This window comes from Melospiza melodia, chromosome 19, assembly GCF_035770615.1.
Source record: "Melospiza melodia melodia isolate bMelMel2 chromosome 19, bMelMel2.pri, whole genome shotgun sequence".
Classification (NCBI taxonomy): Eukaryota; Metazoa; Chordata; class Aves; order Passeriformes; family Passerellidae; genus Melospiza; species Melospiza melodia.
Genome location: NC_086212.1, coordinates 9523882 through 9542632, shown reverse-complemented (window position 1 = coordinate 9542632; position 18751 = coordinate 9523882). Strand labels below are relative to the sequence as shown.

At 60.0% G+C, this 18751-nt stretch overlaps 2 protein-coding genes across 2 annotated transcripts; one reads left to right on the top strand and one right to left on the bottom strand.

The window, feature by feature from the left end:
* The first annotated feature begins 5112 nt into the window (after window positions 1-5112).
* Window positions 5113-6504, top strand: LOC134427152 (ammonium transporter Rh type B-like). Its single transcript, XM_063172737.1, has one exon. The coding sequence runs from the start codon at window positions 5113-5115 to the stop codon at window positions 6502-6504; it is 1392 nt and encodes a 463-aa protein (XP_063028807.1).
* Window positions 6505-12984: 6480 nt separating this feature from the next.
* LOC134427151 (uncharacterized) lies at window positions 12985-18359 on the bottom strand. Its single transcript, XM_063172736.1, has 5 exons — window positions 18351-18359; window positions 16967-17329; window positions 13875-14009; window positions 13581-13643; window positions 12985-13488 (listed from the first exon to the last, which is right to left on the bottom strand). Exons 1-5 carry the CDS (start codon window positions 18357-18359, stop codon window positions 13057-13059), a joined length of 1002 nt encoding a protein of 333 aa, XP_063028806.1. The 3' UTR covers window positions 12985-13056.
* Window positions 18360-18751: the final 392 nt, after the last annotated feature.

Below are 18751 nucleotides of genomic sequence, written 5' to 3'. Positions count from 1 at the left end.
GATTTTACAGGGACAAGGGGTCTGTCACCCCACACCTTCCCCAGAGGGCTCCTCAGAGCTGCCCAAGAGCCCAGGGCAGCTCTGTGCCAGCTGTGAACAGGGCTGGCACAGCCAATGTGACCCCCAAATACCCTCCAGCACCAGGGTGGCAAAGCTGGACACTGCCAGCTGGCACAGGGCTGGTGTGTGCCAACCCCCTGGTCACAGCCTGGATCCTGGAGCAGGGGTGATGCTAAAGCATGGCATGGCATGGGACAGCATGGGATGGCACAGCATGGAGTGGCACAGCATGGAATGGAACAGCACGGAACGGTGTGGCACAGCTTGGTACGGTATGACAGCACAGTATGGAGTGGTGTAGCACGGCAAGCATGGCACAGGGTAGCACAGTACAGTGTGGCACAGCATGGCACAGCATGGCACAGCATGGCACATCACCAGGGCTGCCCTTGCTTTCACAGAAATGCCACCCAGTGACACCAGCACCTCAGTCTGACCCTGGCAAGCATCCAGCAGCAGAGAGGGGGGGGTCATTAATTTCTCTCTAATTCCCCAGCAGCCCCATCCCATGAGCTGGTCAGTGCCCACCCTGCCCAGGCAGGAGCAGGTGCAGCCCCAGTGAGGTACAGCACCCACCAGCCCAGAACAGAGCACCCCAAAACCCACTGGACCCCCCCAGCACCCAGGGACCCCCCAGGTGTGCTGGGCAGGAGGTGCCCACCTGGGCACAGGGCTGGGTGTGCTCACACCAGCCCTGGCCAGCACGCTTGGTTATCCTCACATTTGGCATCAGCTGCTTCCATTGGGCTCCATAGGGGAGGGAGAGAGAAAAGGAAAACTCAGCTCAGGGTGATTTAATAAGTTCAGTGTTACGAGCTGGGGAAAAGCTGTGGAACACACAAGTGGTAACGCAGGATTAATCTTTCCTTTAGTCTTGGGAATTATGTTTTCATTAATCCTAATTTTTCCAGATGTTTCACTCCTTATACCATGTTCTTCAAAGCCTCTGTGGCTGCAAATTCTAATGAAGCCATGAGAACATTTTAAAGAGAAAGATTCAAAGCTTAAATTGCTTCCTTTTTTTTTTTTTTTTTTTTTTTTTTTGACTTGGGTTTTTCTTTTTTTTTTTTCTTTTTTTTTTTTTTTTTTTTTTGTTTTCCCCTCCCTCTTTTCCCCCCGGTTGGGCTGTCGGGGAGTGCATGCGTGTGCGGTCCCAGCGCCTCCACATGTTGTGTTACACAATGTGCTAACAAGATGGAGAAGGCCGCTCGGTCCGCGTGATGCCGGGGTGACGTCTGTGGGGCTTTGTGTCCCCCCCACCCGGCAGGACCCGGCTGCGAGGGGCTGCCGAGGAGGGGGCTGGCCCCCTGCCCGCCCCTGTGACAGCGGCACCGGGGTCACGGCTGGCACGGAGCTCCCAAAGCATTCCCGGTTAAGGCAGCAGGAGGGTGGGTGCTGTAGGAGCCACGGAGGGGATGGAACAGAGTCGGAGCTGCGCAGGTAGCCCAGCTTTGTGACAGGAGCTATATGGAACAGGGAATTTTGGGGTGCTCCAGGCTGGAGGGAGCTGGGGTTAAAGAGTGATGCCCAGGTCGGGGGTGTTGTCAGCGGTTTCCTCCCATCCCTGCAGGGATGAGTTTGGAGCTGGCACCTGGATGCCAGCGCATCACCGCAGTGTGATGGGAGCCCCTCTGCTGGCACCGCAGCATTCCCAAGCCTTGCTCCCCGTCAGGCTTCTCTCTGCATCCATCCCCAGCCCGGCACAGGGGCAGGATCCGGCTGCCACCGCCCGGTGTCCCCTCCTGGCCGGGAGGGAGCCCTCGTCTGACGCAGGAGGTCAGGCAGGACGATCGTAACAGCCCTGCCGGGCTCCTGCACCCGGGATTCAGATCCATGGACTTATATGGCCTGCAGAACGCGGTGGGAGCATGACCAACGTCTGGAAATCCAGATATGACTAGATCCCTTCATTAGTAATTTCTTGTACATGACTTTCTAGACCATGGGGATTTGTTAAATTTGCAGGAGTGTTTCTCACAGTGCCATGGACTGGCTGCTGCCAGCATATATTGGCTCGGATCTGTCAGATCCTGTTGCCTTATATGACCCTCGGTTAATTCAGCTTTTCTTTGTATCCAGCCCTCAGCGGGGAACTCCTCCAGCAGTCCCAGCGTGGATCCTGCTAAAATGGTTCCCCAGTCCTCCTGCCATAAAACAACTGCCCCCCCCAGTGAAAGGGGGATGTGGGGGGTGGAATTCAATGCTCCCCTCCCTCCCTGCTGCCCAGGCCCTCGCCAGATGCTTCCTCCATCCCTCGTCCTTCGGTGCCAAGAGAAAACTTGGTGTGCCTGAAAATGTTACTGGAGGGATTGGACCTTCTCCCCACAGGGACCGTGGCATCCCAGCGGTGCACCCTGCACTGTGGGGTTAATCATTCGCTGCCCTCAGGGGTGCTCCAGGGCTCGGGGGGGACTCTCACCTTCCCAGCGACCTCTTGGAATTCTGACCTTCTTTTATGGGTGCCATAAAGGTTATTTTTTAATCTGCAACCTAGCAGGGTTTCCCCCTTCTCAGCTGTGGGGTCTTTGGTCCAGGGAGTACTCAGGCATCACTGCTCTTTGTGCCTCATCTGGTTTGGGAAGTGGAAAGGCTCACAGGATGGCCTTTTCCCAAGGGAAGGGGATTGTGGCACCCAACAGCTCATCAAAGGAATGTGGTGTTTGTTGGCCCTGTGGATGTGGCTGAGCTGAAGGTGCTGCTGGTGGGGATGTGAGGTGCTGTGGGTCACAGTGGATCCCAGAAGCCCAGAGAAACATCCCAAATTCCCAAGTCCTGTCAGAGCAAGATTTCCAAGTGGAAAAAGATTGTGTGCCCAAGGACATCCTGTAGACCCTGCAATTCCCCAAGCACTGAGTCCCTTCACAGGAGCTTCCCCTGTGTCCCCAGCATCTCCTGACCTGGCAGAGTCCAGGGAGGGACCCTGACCTCCTGGTGCCCTGTGCCTCTGTCCCTTGCCAGAGATGATGGCCAGATCCACGAGAGCATTTACATCCCAAACTTTCCAATGTGCTCTTTGTCCCCTCCAGCAGATCTGGCAGTGCTGGGATGCTCCAGAAGCATGCATCCCTCTGGCATCTTCCTCCTCCTCCTTGCAGGAGGCACTGAGCCATAACCTTGGAGTCTTTCAAGCACTGTGTTTCATAAAAGACCTGATCAAAGCTTTTCCTTTTAGCATTTGATTTAACCACACCTTTAAAAAGCTGCATACCAAAGCAGGAAGAGGAAGGCTGAGATGCTGTGGGGAGCAGGAGAGGAGCAAGAGGGCAGCACCCACCTCTAGCCACAGTGAGAGAGCCCAACCCCTGCTGAGCCAGAGCCAAAATGCTTCCTCAGCTCTGTGAGAGCAGCCCAGCTCCTCCATCACAGGAGCACAACCTGCTCCAAGCATCTCCCCGGGCTTGTATCTCACCCACAGTGAACCAAAGAGGTTTCACTGTACCAGGCAGGCTCCTTGAGAATCTCCTTGATGGGCTGGTGTGATGTGTAAAGGGACACAGGTGAGGCGTTGGGGGCTGAAATCCCCTTTGTTTGACTTTTGTATACCAGCAACCAGGGCTGGCCTTTCCTGCACCCTTTGTCCTTCATGCCCTGACTGGTGGAGCTGGCAGCTGGCAGCAGCCATGGGAGCTGGGTCAGGTTGTGCCCCTGTGCAGGCAGAGGCAGGAGCAATGGGAGAATCCCATCCCATTCCATCCCATCCCATCCCATCCCATCCCATCCCATCCCATCCCATCCCATCCCATCCCATCCCATCCCATCCCATCCCAACCCAGCCACCTCAGGGACAGCAAAGATCCGAATGGCACCACGAAGACCCCAGCCCCACATTTCCTTGGGTGAGGGATCCCCATGGGAGCATCCACTGCTGTTAGCACCTCCAGCCATGCAGCAGGGATGTGTTAGGGGCGCACAAAGCATCCCAACTCCCATCCCAAAACACCCAGAGCTCCCACCACCCCTCTGTTGCTGTTGGCCACGGCTTGGGCACAACAGAGCCCCATCTCACCCGTCAAAGGCACTGCCTTCAAAGCACCACCTCCTCCTCTCTGTTGCCCCCATTTCCAGCATCTTTGGGTTGAAAAATGGCCGGGGAGGGTTTGGCAGAGGAGCCTCGTGCAGATTATTCAACAATTGTTTCCCATTTTGCGCCCTCGCCTGCCTCATCCTCCAGTAACAATGACGAAGAGCGGCGCGGAGCCAGCGCCCGCGGCAGGGGTGTTGAGATCAGGGACAGCACAAAAATATCTCCTCTCTGGAACAAATATTTACCAACCCTTCTGCCTTTTGTTCTTGTGGTTCTCATATATTTTTTTTTAATTTCTTTTTTTCCAGACATTCACTGGCAAAATGTCACACTAAGCAGCAACCCAGAAACTTCGGGGTAGCTGCTTGGCTGCTCTGGGCTTTGTTTTTCTCGCGCGCTAATTGTTAATGAATATCCAGCCATTTAAGCCAATGCAAACCTGTGAGAAAACGATCTTTTCAGCCCTGGCTTTGGGGCTTTATGGGGCTTTGCAAAATCCAAGTGGTGGATAAGGAAAATGTGCATCATCCTGCAGAATGAGGTGCAGGAGCCAACCTGGAGTGGAACGTGGCAGAGCCAGAGCGGGAGCTGGCATTGTCTGAGCTGCCAGCACCACTCCAGGGCTGCAGCAGGGAGGTCCCCATTCCTGGATGGGGATAAGTTCAATGGGGGTGAGTGCCATGGTACCCCCATCCCTGGCCAGCTCCTCACCACACTCCTTCTCCCTCATCTGCACCACCACAGGTTTTTCTTGTTTCCCTTCAAAATCATAATGCCCCTCATGTCCACTTTTATGGCAGCCAAACAAGAACATGTGGTTATTTTATGGGTGTTGTGTTTAAAGAAGGGAGGGACAAACCCCTCCTCTTCTGGAACATAAACTCAGATCTTTGGTTAATAATTAGTCATGGCCATAAAACCCTTGATGTAGGAGCAAGTGGATCTCCTGCCAGAAGCACTGCTGGGCTGTCATCTCACCCCAGTGCCCTGCTGACCACCCTCCACCATCCCCTCCTGTCCCCTCCAGGATGGCTGTGCCACCCTCCACCTATCCCCGTCGCCTCCTGCCCCTCTTCCTGGGGCTGTTCCAGGGTGCCCTGCTCCTCTTCTTCGCCCTCTTTGTCACCTATGATGAGCCCTCAGCGCAGGATACCAGCTTGGTGGCCAACCAGGTCTACAGCAGCTTCCCCTTCTTCCAGGACATCCAGGTGATGCTGGTGGTGGGGCTGGGACTCCTGCTGACCTTCCTGCCCCGCTACGGGTTCAGCGCCCTCACCCACAACTTCCTCCTGCTCAACTTCTCCATGCAGTGGGCGCTGGTGCTGCAGGGCCTGCTGCACCACTTCCACCACGGCCAGATCCACCTGGACCTGCACAAACTCCTCCTGTCTGTGTTCGCTGCTGTGACAGTGCTCATCTCCGTGGGGGCCATCCTGGGGAGGGCCAGCCCCTGCCAGCTGCTCGTCATGGCCACCTGTGAGATCCCCCTGTACCTGGCCAGCGAGTGGGTCATTGTCACCTGCCTGGGCGTTCAGGATGTGGGTGGCACCATCACCATCCACATCTTCTCCTGCTATTTTGGCCTTGGCGTGTCCAAGGCTCTGTTCAGGGCAACACAGCAGCCACTGCACCCCAAGGAGACCCCAACAACCAGCTCTGACCTCATGTCCGTGGTGGGGACACTCATCCTCTGGGTTTTCTGGCCCAGTTTCGTGGCTGTCCTCTGCCAGCCGGGCGATGCCCAGCACCGTGCCATCCTAAACACCCTCCTGGCCATGAGTGCCAGCGCCATAACCACCGTGGTGGTCTCCGGCCTGCTGGACAGGGACGGCAAGCTCAGCCCCGGCCACGTGCAGAACGGCAGCCTGGCCGGCGGGGTGGCCATCGGCGTGCTGGCCGACATGGCCGTGCCCCCCGCGGCCGCCCTGGCCCTGGGCAGCCTCTCGGCCGTGCTCTGTGTCCTCGGCTTCAGGTTCCTCACCCCGCTCCTGGCGAGGAAACTCACGCTCCACGACCAGTGCGGCATCCACAACCTGCACGGCTTGCCCGGCATCCTCGGGGCCGCAGCCAGCGTCGTGGCCGTGCTGGCGGCACCCCAGGACACTGCCGGGTCCCACCCCTCTCAGCTGTCCCCCGCTGGGGGCAATGCCAGCGAGGCGGTGCTGGAGGGGCAGTGGGGGTCCCGAGGGGCGGGCGGGCGGGCGCTGTGCCAGGCGGCAGGGCTGGCCGTGGCCGTGGCTGCCTCGCTGCTGGCCGGGCTGCTCACGGGGAGCGCCCTCCGGCTGCCCGGCCTGGCCCGGCCGCCCGAGCGCCTCTGCTTCGAGGATTCGCTGTATTTTAAGATCCACGATCAGGCTGAGAGCCCGGGGCCAGACTGCAGCGCTGAGGAAGGAGCCCTGGCTCTGAAGGAGCAAGTTTAGGCAGCGGTGTGCGTGCAGCAGCAGGGAGGGCCAGAGAATGTTACCGGCAGGATCTATCTCCTGCCTGCTCTCACTCCTGCCCCACGCCTGGAGCCAGCTGTGGAGGATGCCGGCACAGCTGGGTCAGCACCGCAGCACAGATCCCCTCTCTGTCCTCCTACCCTGCAGCTCCAATCCCCCTCCCGTGTCCCAGTGGCTCCCAGCGTCTATTCACTCCCAGCAGCAGCCAGAGAAGCGACCTGCTCAGGATTGTCTCTCCCAGGATGGTCAATAGCCCCCAAGGAGCCCAGACAGCCACTCTCCAGGGCACTGGCCACGGCTGCTTCACTCCCAGCGAGCGGCATCACCCTCAGTGCTCACCCCGACCCTCAGCTCCAGATTCCCCTGCCCACGACGGGCAGCACCTGGAGGAGGCTGCCAGCTCGGGCCACAGCTACAGGAAAGGAACTCAGCGTCCACTGCCCGGAATGTGGAACTGCAGCAGCAGGGAGATGGCCCCAAGCAAAGGACTTTACAGGGATCTGATAACCTGAGCTGGGCAATTCACCCTCCAGGAGAGTTTGCAAAGAGAAGCGTCAACCCTTTTTACCACTGGTGCGGCAATGAGGACGCGGCCCAAGCACGGCCAGGAGCCTCGGAGAGAGAGCCAGGATGCAGGAGGCCCCCGCAGCCCGCAGCACCCTCATCCCACCCCGAAGCCGGAGCTGGGAAAGCTGCGCCGGCATCCCAGGAAGAGCAGCGGCCCCATCCCATCCCAGCACGGGCAGCGAGCCGCTTCCACCCTGCGGAGGACAAAGGCTGCGGTCCACGGCTGGCATGCGGCAAGCTGGGAGCGCGGGGCCGCATCCTGCCCGGGGAGCGAGGGCTGTGATTCACATCCCCCCGCCGTGAATCGCCGCTGCCCCTGCGCCCCCTCCGATCCCTGCCGAGACAATGCGGGCCGTGCTCCCGAGGGGGTCGAGGCCACCGAGCCCCCAGCGCTGGGGCAGGACTGGGGGGCTGCCGGCGAGGTTGGGGGTCCCCAACCCCGGGCGGGTGGGAGAGGGGCTGGATCCGGTGCAGCCCCAGGCGGAGCCAACACCAAGAGGGAGAGAGGCTGGGGAATTCGTCCTCCAATAATCACAAACAGGCCTGGGGGGCCGGGCGTGTTTGGTTAATTGTTAGAATAAAATATTGCCGAGCTCTGACAAAGAAATCCTGCCCCGCAGCCCGGCGCGGCCGAACAATGGGCCCCGGCGCAGGATGCTGCGGGCTGAGCGCTGGGGCCAGGGGCCCCAAACGAGCCCCAGAAGCCCCTCATCTTCTTGGCAGCTCGGTGTGGATGTGCCCCATGACAGCGGAGCCATCGGAGCGGGGACCGGCCCTGCCCATCAATGCCTGGATCCCGCTGGGTGCTGAGAGCCGCCGGGACCGGGGAGCCGCGGTCCCACCGGGGCCTAACGGGCAGCACCAGGCCCCGGGAGAGCCCCGCAGCCCAGGCTGCCCCGTGCCGGGGCCTGCCGGGTCAGATGGCAGCTCCGATGGCACGGGAAGAGGGACACGGGAACAGCGGCACCGGGGCTCAGACGCCCCTTCGGGGAGGTGGAGGGGAGCCACATGCACAGGCGTTTACACACCTGTAATCACACACACGTGTGTGCACAGCCCTGCACTCACAACACTCACAGCAGCCCAGGCCTGTGCCCAGACACACATGCACACACCTGCATGTGATGCACGAGCACACAGGCACACACACACACACATGTACACTCACATGTGTACACACACACGTGTACACACCTGCATGTGATGCACACACACATATACACACATTTGTGCACACACACACATGCACACATACACACATGCTCACACCTGCATGTGATGCACACACACACATGCATGCACACACCTGTGCACACACATGCACACACCCACACATGTGCACACACACCCAGCACCGACTCACACCCACACGCCCCGAGGCTGTGAACATCTCTTGCTGTCGGGGAGAGCGGAGCAGCCGCTTTCCAGCATCTCCCGGCCCTTCCCGGCGAGGATGAGGCCGCAGCTCCCGCCGAGCAGCCCGCGGCAGCCAGCGGGGGAGCGAGCAGCGAGGGGAGCACACCCGGAGCCGGGCCGGGCACGCCCCGCCTCCCGGCTGGCATGTCCTGGCACGGGCACCCCGGCACGCCGCGGCGCAATCTGGTCGGCAGATGCTCCAAAAACCAGCAAGAGGCCCAAGAAATGATGGGGGGAGGGGGGGGGGGTCAGCGCTTTCCCACTGCCCACAGAGGCTCAGGCAGCCGGTGACCCACGGCCAGGACCCACCTGGGTCACGGCACGGCTCCATCAGTCCCGGCCATCCCTCCTCCCTGAGACCCACTGTGCTGCTCTGCCTCTGGGTGTGCTGCCCAGAGCTCCCCGCTCCTCCAAACCAGCCTCTCTCCAAAGGATGGAGCAGTCAGATATTTTGCAGAGCCTCCAGCGTTTATCACACTGTAAATCTGGGCTTTCAGCAGCTTCACGAAGCTGCAGGGAGATGGGAGAGAACAAAACGCTGCTCTGCTCCATCATCAGACACAGCCTGCGTGTGCCAGGGCTGCCAGGGGCTGGGCCCCCAGCCCTGCTGCAGAGGGATTGAGCATTGAAGCAGAGGGTTTATGTGGGCAAGGGCCCCCAGAGCCAAGAGGGGCTGCTGGCACCCCAAGATGGTGACGGCTTGGGGACAGCTGCGTTTCGGTGGGACAGTGGTGGTGAGGAGGGCTGAAATGTGCCTCTGTGGAACCACAGCAGCCCCTCTGCCCCAGGCATGCTCCCCCAGTGAGGCAAAGCTCCCCATGCACAGCTCCTGGGCACGGTACCCTGGTGTGGACCCACAGCACAGCAGCTGGGCATTGCAGCCCTGTATGGGCCCAGGGCACGGTGCCCCACTCTGCTCCCCCAGAGCAGGGCCCCAGAGCAGTGCCCCCCTCACTGGGCTCTGCTGCTGCCTCTGAGCTCAGCCCCGAGCTGGGTTGGGATGCAGCCCGGTGGTCCTGGCAGGGAGCACCAGCCCCCATGCTCGCCCCCATCCCCGTCCCCGCAGCCACTCCACCAACCCCCATCTCCCAGGGGACCCTGCTGTGATTGCAAAACAGGCAGGGAGGGGAGGAAGCCGGGGCTGTGCTGCGCACACAGCGCGGGGATGCAGCTGGCAGAGTGAGCCGGGCACAGGGCACAGGGCACAGGGCAGGGCTGTGGGCACGGCCAGGAGCCCCCAGGCCCTGAGTGCCCTCGGCTCCAGCACCCTGCCCAGCCCCTGCCACAGCCCTGAGGGCACACGGGGGCACACAGGGACCCCGGGTGAGGCAGGGGCTGGCTGGGCCCTGAGCTGCTGCCCAGTGCCTGGCACAGCACAGGGGGACTGGGGGGCCGTGGCAGCGGCTGGAGCCACATCAGAGCGGCCCCCCCAGAGCCACTGGGAGCACACAGAGCTGCCCTCGAAGGAAATGCGCTCACTCCCATGTGCTGCACACTTGGGTTCGCATCGCTGCTATTTTTATTTGACTTTTCAGGGCCCGTTTCCTTTTTCCGGCTGTTTTTGCTGTGATTCCACCATCACAACGACCTCATTTTTCCCCCTCCCTCCCTGTTGCTTCTTCCTTCACTCTTTCCTTCCTTTCCATGCACTCATTCCCACTGCCACACCAGGCTCCCAGCAGCAGCTGCCTGCGAGGGAAGGGGCAGTAAAGGGAGGTGGTTTTTGCTCTGGTTTATCTGGGAAGGTGCTGACAGGTCACTGAACGGGGGACTTTGCTCCAGCCTTGATAAAGAGAAAGGCTGGCAGTCACCCTGTCCCAAGCCAGTGTCCCCATGCTGTTGGTGCCTGAGCTGTCAGGTCCTGCCGTGGCCCCCAGCCTCATCCATGGGATATCCAGTGTCAGTAGGGCTATTTTGGGATGCTGGTGGTTTGTGGAGGGACCCTGGTTGGGATAAGGGAGAAGGAATAAGAAAAAAACCCTAGGAACTGAACCAGTGCCAAACCTCCTGTGGGGGGGGAGCAGAAAGGGCAGCGCCGGCTCCCGAGGAGGAGGAGGAGGAGGATGGAGCTGAGAGGAAGGAGCGCAGGCATTGTGGGGCCAGCCGGGGAGGAGCACGGCTCCAGGAGGGCTCTGGCATTGGGATGAGCTGAGCTGTGGCTCCCTGGATGGCCCCTGGTGCCAGCCTGCCCCGTGCCAGGCACACAGCATCTTCAGGGACCCACAAGAGCAGCATTCCCAGGCTGCACCCCCTGCTCTGACCCCAAACCAGGGTCCTTGTCCTGCCCCATCAAATCCACCCATCCTGCCTGCACCCTGTACACCCCAGAGACTCTGCTGTGCCCAGGGCAGGGAGGGCTCTCACCCACCCACCCCTGCCCATGGAGCCCTTCCAGCTCCTCCCAGCCCAATTTCCAGAGGGAATTGCAGGGGCTGGGCAAGGACCCCTGAGCGCCCCTTGCCTTTCCCTTCCCGAATCCCCCCTTCCTAGTTTGAACCCCCAGAAACGCCCAGGGAAAGCTTCCCCCCACCTCCCCCAGGGCATGGGGGGTACCCCGCTCCCTGCAGCGCTCAGTGAACCCCTGGCACGGCCCTGCCCGGCCCGGGCTCGGTGGGGACGGGGGCCGGCGGTGCTGGCGCGGCCGTGGGAACAGCCGGCGTGGGCAGTGCCCGGCTCTGCTCAGCACACGCAGCCCGCTGCTGCCATCTCGTGTCCTCCGCAGCCCCTCGGGGCGGGGACAGCGGCACACGGCCGAGACGGGCTGGGGAAACTGAGGCACGGGCACACCGGGGCCGGGGAAACTGAGGCACGGGCACGCTGGGGTGGGGAAACTGAGGCAGACCCTCCAGGCTGTTGCTCCAGAGGAAATGTCCTTACAAAAAAGCAGTTCGTTGTTTCCATTGCCCCATCCCAGGGATGCAGATAGAGTGAGCAGAGGCAGGAGGTCACGGTGCCCTCCCCTGCTGTGGGCTTCTGCCTGGGTTCCATGGCCAGAGCCAGCACTGTGCCAGCTCCATCCACAGCATAAGAGCCCCCGGATCACCAGATGAAGCATCCAAAACACTTCCAGGGAAGGAGAGGTTTTATTTCTGGTTTCCCAGAGGCTGTTTGCTGCCCAACAATGCAGTGGAGGCCACAGGCAGGCTGCTGGCAGAGCAGAGTGACAAAGGAGGATGCCCTTCAGCCCACACCCCACATCCCTCCCTGCTGGGGCACCCACAGCGCCAAGCACTCAGTTCCCTCCACAGTGCTGCCTGTCACCGAGGCTCAGCCTTGCCCTCAAGCCCCCTCACTGCCTGGCATTTTTGGGTATCAGAGCCCCCCAGGATTCCCCAGTGATGCACCTTTATTTCCCTGCCCACTGAGGGTGCCCGGCTGCTCTGACACCCCAGCGGTGCCTCAGGGACACTGTCCCCATGCACAGCCCTGGTAACCTCAGAGCCTTGCAGATCACTGTGGCCTCAGCTCCAGCAGAGCCCCCAGAGCAGAGCCATGGCCCCACATGTCCTCTTCCTGCCCCAAAACACATCCATTGTCCTCAAGAGAGCAGCAGGTGCTGCAGGGTCGGGAGCAGCTGAGAATCCACACCTCACCTTCTCCTTTTGGTTCTTTCCCTTCTTCTCCCCAGTGTTTCTAGTGCTCCAGGAGTCAGCCACAGCCATCCCACAGCAGCCCAAGCAGGAGTGGTGGATCGGGTGCCTGGCACGGCTTGGAGCAGGAGGATGAATCCAGCCCTCAGGGCTGAGTCTGTCCCAGCTTCCCAAAGCAGCCCCGGGGCTGGAGCAGCGCATCCATCCCCCGGTGGGAGGCCAGGCCGTTCCTACGAGTCCCAGGAGGTTTGGCGGGGAGCGTGCAGGGCGTTGAGCTTCTCCCAGCAGGTCTGCAGCCTCTCCGCCTTCCTGCCGAGGTCCCGCAGCCGCTGCTGCCTCCTGCGGGCCGGCTGCCGCCGCGGGGCCGGGCCGGGCTGCGCGGGGCTCTGCGGTCCGTGCGCCCGGGGAGGGGACAGAAACACCCCCCCCGCACCACAGAGATATTAGTCAGGGGACAAAAGGCACCACACACATGGCTGAGGCGGCCAAACTGCCCATGGTCATGGTGTCAGGTGCCCAAGATCCCCCCAAAGGTGGCTGTCCCTGTCTGAGCTGGCAGTGTGCACCCCACAGCCCAGCCACGGACACCAGAGCACATCTCCAGAGCAGCAGCAGCTCCATCCACACCAGCAGACGCCAGGCAGGGCTGTCCCCAGCCAATGTCCCTGGCAGTGGCAGGGAGGACAGTCCCAGCCCTGTGCCAGGGTCAGGCAGAGCTGGGAGCTGGCATCCACCGTCCTTGGTTTTCCCTGCTGGCTGATGAACTGCTGGTGCTGCCATAGGGATCTCCTGGATGGGGATTGCCCAGCAGACCCTCAGAGATGCCAGAGGAACCCAGACCAGCCCACAGGGGAGAAATCCCAATTCTTGCCTATGAGCACTCAGGAGCAAGAGCAGGACAGGGTGAATGCACCCACAGGGTGAGAAATCCCACCAGGACAAAGGCCCTGTGTTCCCCTCAGCCGTGGCATCGTGGCACATGTGGAAAAACCCACTTGGGAGCCCGTGGTAAAACCCCACCAGCCTGGTCCACACTGCCACCATTGAACCTCCCTCCCCTGGCTATTCTGAAGCTCCCAGGGGTGGATGTGCCATCAGCATTCCCCAGCTCCCAGAGTGAAGCAGGCAGAGCCTGGAGACTCCTCACGGGCAGCCAGGAGAGCACAAACAAGGCAAGCTCTGCCCACAGCCCTGGGGACTGGGAGCCACTGCCATGGCTGGGAAGCAGAGGGCCTCCTACCTTGCTGATTCTCCTGCAGTTCTCCCGGAGCACAGTGTGGGTGTTCCTGGCCACCCTCCAGACCACCAGCTCCTCGGGGCCCTGCAGGGTGTCCCCCGCCTCCCGCAGGGACATGCTGATGTTGTAGATGGACAGCAGGATCCTCTGGTCCTGCAGGGAAGCACAGGGCAGGGAGGGAGGCTCCATGGCTCCCTGGGGGCTCAGCCCAGCCATGCCCCAGCCCCAGGTGTCTCTGTGCTCACCTTGTCTGAACGACAAGCGGGCCCAGCCCTCCCGCTCCTGTACACTGACCCCGTCAGGTTCCTCTGCAGAAATAGAGCAAAAACATCCAGCAGCTCACAGATCAGTGCCTCCCACCTGGAGCGAGGATCCCCCATTTAAACACAACCACAATCCCCCGTTTAAACAACAAACCCCAACCCTGCTGGCAAAGCAGCCAGCTCCACATTGAGGTTCCCTCCTCAGGGCTGCATCCAGCCCAGCAGCACCCCCAGGCCAGGGCTGGTCGCAGGCAGAGCGAGCCCTGCTCGGCTCACCAGGTTCTGGAGCTCATGGAAGATGACGGCACGGTACTGCCGCAGGATCCGGGCGATGCTGCACCTCCTGCCTCTGCTCAGCACGGCCACCAGCAGGAGCAGCAGAACAGCACAGGACAGCACCCGCGGGAAAATCTGCCAGGGAAGGGCTCACAGTCAGCTGGGGATTAAGGGATGTCCTGGGCTCTGCCTTCAACCCCTAGGCAGAAGCTCCATGGGATCTGTACCTGAAGATGCAACATGTGATGGAGGAGTCTCAATGTCTTCTCTCCCAGAGAAGAGAACATCCTCCCAGATGAGCCATCTCCCCCTGGGACAAAGCCCTTGGGAAACTGCTCCAGCCTGAGCCCAGCCCAGCAGTGCTGCCCATGGCACACACAGAGCTCTCTCTGATGCCAGCAGGTGGGTTCTTGGCACAGAGCTGTGCCGGGGCCTGTGTCAGTCTGTGGGGCTCATCCCTGAGCTCTCTGCCCCAGCATGATCCCCACTTTGTGCCATTTCAAGGCCAGAGAACCTCAAGTGCCAAAAAACCCAAGGGGAGCAGAGACCTGAGCTCCTTGGAGAGGAGCTGGAGGCAGGAGCTGCCTGGTCCCCACCAGCAACATCCACAGCTCAGCTCAAACAGATCCAAACACCTTCAAAGGGATGCTCCCACACCTCTGTAATACAGCTTTTTCCAGCTTCCTTGCAGCTCAGGGAAGCTCATCCCAGGCTTGGGGCCCCTCACCACACGCAGCACAAGCTCTCACCAGCACATCCCAGCTGCCTCTGAGCTCCTGGCTCCAAACCTCCGAGAGCCGCGTGCTGTGCAGAGCGGGGAACCCCAAGGGCTGACACCTGAGCTGGCACGGGGGCACAGGGAGGGGTGCATGGACCCTCCGAGGCAGGGATGAACCCACAGCTTTGAAGAAAAGCCAGCACAAGCTCAGGTGACCAGGACTGGGGATATTTGAGCAGCCCAGCAGCAGCAGAGTGAGGATGGGGAGCTCAGAATTTCTTCCAGGAAAGGAACCCAACAGCTCAACACGTCTCCACATTCTGAGCAAGGGCACAGCCCTGGGGCCCCATCCTGGCATTTCTATCATTTCATATTTTCAGGAAAAGTCCCCCCCAAACACAACCCCCTCCCAAACAACCCTCATGCTGCAGGTGTCAGGTCTGGGCAGGCAGAAAGCAGCTCAGCTCCTTCCAACTATGCAACCCCTGTGCTGCAGCCAAAGCGAGGGGGAAGGGGCCACAGCTCTGCCTGCAGCTCTGCCTGCTGCTCCCCACCTCAGCTCCGGGGTCACTGCCTTCCCCAGCACCTCTGCACTTGCCCTTCTGCTCCAAGAAGCCAGAAGGAAGAATTTCCCTCACTGAATTCCAAGCCCAGGCACACTCCATCTGTCCTCTTTGGTGAGAGCCTAGGGGGTTTTGTTTGTAAAATCCACACCTGCTCTGCGCTCCCTACTCAGTCCTGGGCTGGACCTGGCCCCAAAAGGGTGAGGAAACCTTTTCCCATCCCCTTGCAGCTCAATGGGAGTGATAGAGGCTCAACATGAGGCAAAATTCAACACAGCACAGTTCTGGGAACACGTGGACACAACCGTCACCTTGGAGCACATGCAAAGAGAGGAGCAAACCCAGGTATAACCTGTAGAAACCCCACTGGGCTCTTGAACATCCCTAATCACCACACACCTTCCAGCAGAGCTGTGCTGAGCTCTATTTGGGAGCTGGGAAGGGCAGGGAAAAGCCTCCTTGTGCTGCTGGCTTTGCTCCCTGCAAACCACTGAGAGATCTTGCCCCAGAGGTGATTAAGCAGAGAGCTGAGGGTATAATCAAAGGAGAGCACTGCTTCCACAAGGACACTCTGACCAAAGTCTAAGGGTTGCTCTCCAGAGGTCTCCTCTGCCAGGAAGGCAAGGCTGTGCAATTTTACCAAGAAAAGGGGAATTACTTCCCTGAAGTGGTGTATTAAACAACTGGGAGCCAGTTTTAGGAGAAAGCACACCATTTCCAGCATTCCATGAGAGCCAAGGCTGGGCTCAGTGCTCAGCCCAGAAGGAAGTGCAGAGTAGTCCAGGGAACAGCCAGGGCAGGAGGGCAGCAGGTGCTGTAGGTGCTTCCCCCCACCATGGGAAGCAGGAAAGCAGCAGTGAGAAGAGAGGGATGCAGGGAGATTGAGGTGGCAAATCCTGCTCCCTTCAGGATGGAGGAGAACAAGTTCAGCAGCTGATTCAGGGTTATTCCTTCTGCCCTCAGCCCCATCCCACAGCAGCAAGCTACAGGCAGGTGGCATATCCCTTCCTAGGGCAGAGATGGCAGTGAAGGAGCAGCCTTGGGAAGCACGGGTGCAGGACAGGCATGGCTAATCTCATCCTCACTCTAATCCTCCAGCAAATACGAGGAGATAAGGGGAATCACCATTGTTGATAGAGCAGCTCCTGCTGGCACTCCTGCCAGCAAAGCAGCAAGGGGCAATTCCTGCTGCCAGCCTGGGAACCCCACCAGGTCCTTCCAGCCAGCCAGACTCTGTCCCCAAGTCCTTCCTACCCAAAGGGACGCTGTCACCTCCCAGAGCCCCAAGGCAGGGACAGACCCTCCAAGGACAGACCCTCTCTACCTCAGGACCAGCCAGATCCAAGCCCCATCGAGGTGTTGATGATCTCAGCCCCATCCCAGACCCAGAAGCCTGATCCCAGCTGGACCAGCTTCCCCAGGCAGACCCCAGCCCCTTCCTCACGGACCCCAGGCTCAGATCCTTAGAGGGGTCACGATGGAACAAAGTCCCACTTGGACCCAGCCCAGCCCCATTCCAACTGCTCCAAGCCCTTTCCCAAGTGCTCTGGCCCCATCCCGACCAGTCCGAGCCCCATTCCAGAAGAACCAGTCACCTCCCGACAGGTCCCAAGCCCCACCGCGGGTGCTGCAATCCCAGCCCGGCCGAGCCGAGCCCATCCCGGCAGCGTGGAGAGCTCCGGTCCGTCAGAGGCCTCCAGGGAGGGGTGTCCGGAGAAGGGGAAGGGGGTGCCGGGGATAAGGGGGTGTCCCGGAGAAGAGGAGGGGACAAGGAGGGGTGCCAGGGACAAGGGGTGTCCCGGCGCACTCACCATGGAGCCCCGCGGGTCCCGGGGAGCCCGGTCCGGCCCCGTCCCGCTGCGCCGGGGCCCGCGGTTTGAACTTGGCTCCACGGTGGGAGGGGAGGGGACGGGCCCGGCGGCCGCGGGGGGGACGGGACACGGCACCGGCGCCGGCCCAGCCCCGGAGCCCGCCCGGCCCCCCCGGCCGCAGGAGCAGCGGCCGTGCCCGGGGTGCCACACGGTCCCAAGGGCCGGAGGGGCCGGCGGGGCAGCAGCCCCTGCTCGCAGCCACCCGGGGGTTCCAACCCACGCGTGTCCCCAGCCCGGAGCTGCACGCTCGGCTGCAAACCCCCGCAGTTTCGATTTCTGTTGGCGTGGGGCGATTCTTTCACTCTGCGTTCAGGGTGAACATCGACAACGGCACCGAGGGACTGCCCAGGATGAGACCCCCACAATATCAACACGAGGAGTGTTCTCATGCTTCCAATTCTCTCCTCCTCCTTCCCCTCTGCATTTTGTACCTCACCCCCAGCCCAGGCACAGAAATTGCCCTGACTCAATTTGCATCAATTTTGGGAAAAACTGAACTGACTGAAACAAGGCTCCGCTGAGGAGCTGAATGTGGGTGATTGAGTAAGAAATAGAACAAATGGTGAATAATCCAGCTCTGCTCAGCTTGGTGAGAATGTCCCTCCCCAGGAAGTGGGACCCACAGCACACTGCAGCATTCCACTGGGACAGGACCCATATAACTTCTTTATTGAGCTCTATATATAGCTAAAATTCATGGGTACCATAATCCATTTAAAAACCACCAAGACATCTACAAACATTAAAAGGCTCTAAGATTGATGGTCCCTATTAAGTAAAAAAAAATAATCTCCAAGTTAAGGAATGCAGCCCAAAGGAAAGGGAAGCTGCAGGTACCAGGACCAGGTGGCCAAGGGAGCCTGATGTTGTGAGGTGCCACAGTGCCCAGCAAAGGGCCCCTTCCTTGGAGCTTCCACATCCCAAAAATCCCTTGCAAGATGTGGTGGTGCCACCTAAGCAAGGGGCAGGAGTAGCGTGGGGATGACATCAGTGGTTGCACCTGTGTTACCTGGCTCAAGAGAAATGCTCCCAACACAAGTCAGGAATCTTGCCAGCAGGAAAAGCCACACCACTGCAATTCCTACTTCCCTTCCCCATCCCAATTCTGCAGCCACTAACTGGGCAGAGGGATTTATACACCACAGGCACCCAGCTTTCCCCAGCACATCACTACACCAGGAATCAGAATGCCACATTCCTTGCCCAGAAAAGCAGGATAAAGCCCCCATGGGAGCACAAGAGGCCGAAGGACAGCACACATTGAAAACTTTTAAACTTGTTTTCATCCTGCACTTTCTGCCTCAGTCTTGAATCCTTGTCCAACCCTTGCCATGTCTACCCTCTCCTTTGAACATCATCTCCATTCCCGTTCCCAAACTCTTCCCCTCTCTTCCAGCAATGGCACAAAATCCCTAAGCAAGAGCTTCTCAACTCCCAATGCCTCTCACTCACCTTTGGGAAACTACAATTCCATGGGACATCCGTGAGCTACACCCTTTCATCAGCTATTCCAGAGAATGCACAAGTTTCCATTATGAGCCCAAAGAAACAAAGGCTTTTGCTTCCAGACCAACCTGCAAGCAAAAGCCTTTCTGCTCCAGTATTAAAAGATCCGTTTTTGGCTTCTCACCCGTTTTGGCAAGAGGCTGTAGCCCAGCTTGGTGCAGCCAGCACTGGCAGGCACCTTCCCAGAGTGCTGGGAGCCTGATAAGTCCAAAGGTTTCT

Bases quoted from the DNA above. Each gene is read 5' to 3' on its own strand.
- LOC134427152 (XM_063172737.1), top strand. From the start codon at position 5,113: ATGGCTGTGCCACCCTCCACCTATCCCCGTCGCCTCCTGCCCCTCTTC.
- LOC134427151 (XM_063172736.1), bottom strand. The intron at 13,644-13,874 runs GTGAGCCGAGCA...CTATTTCTGCAG, and splicing joins TCCATGAGCTCCAGAACCTG to AGGAACCTGACGGGGTCAGT. The intron at 13,489-13,580 runs GTGAGCACAGAG...GCTTCCCTGCAG, and splicing joins CCGCTTGTCGTTCAGACAAG to GACCAGAGGATCCTGCTGTC.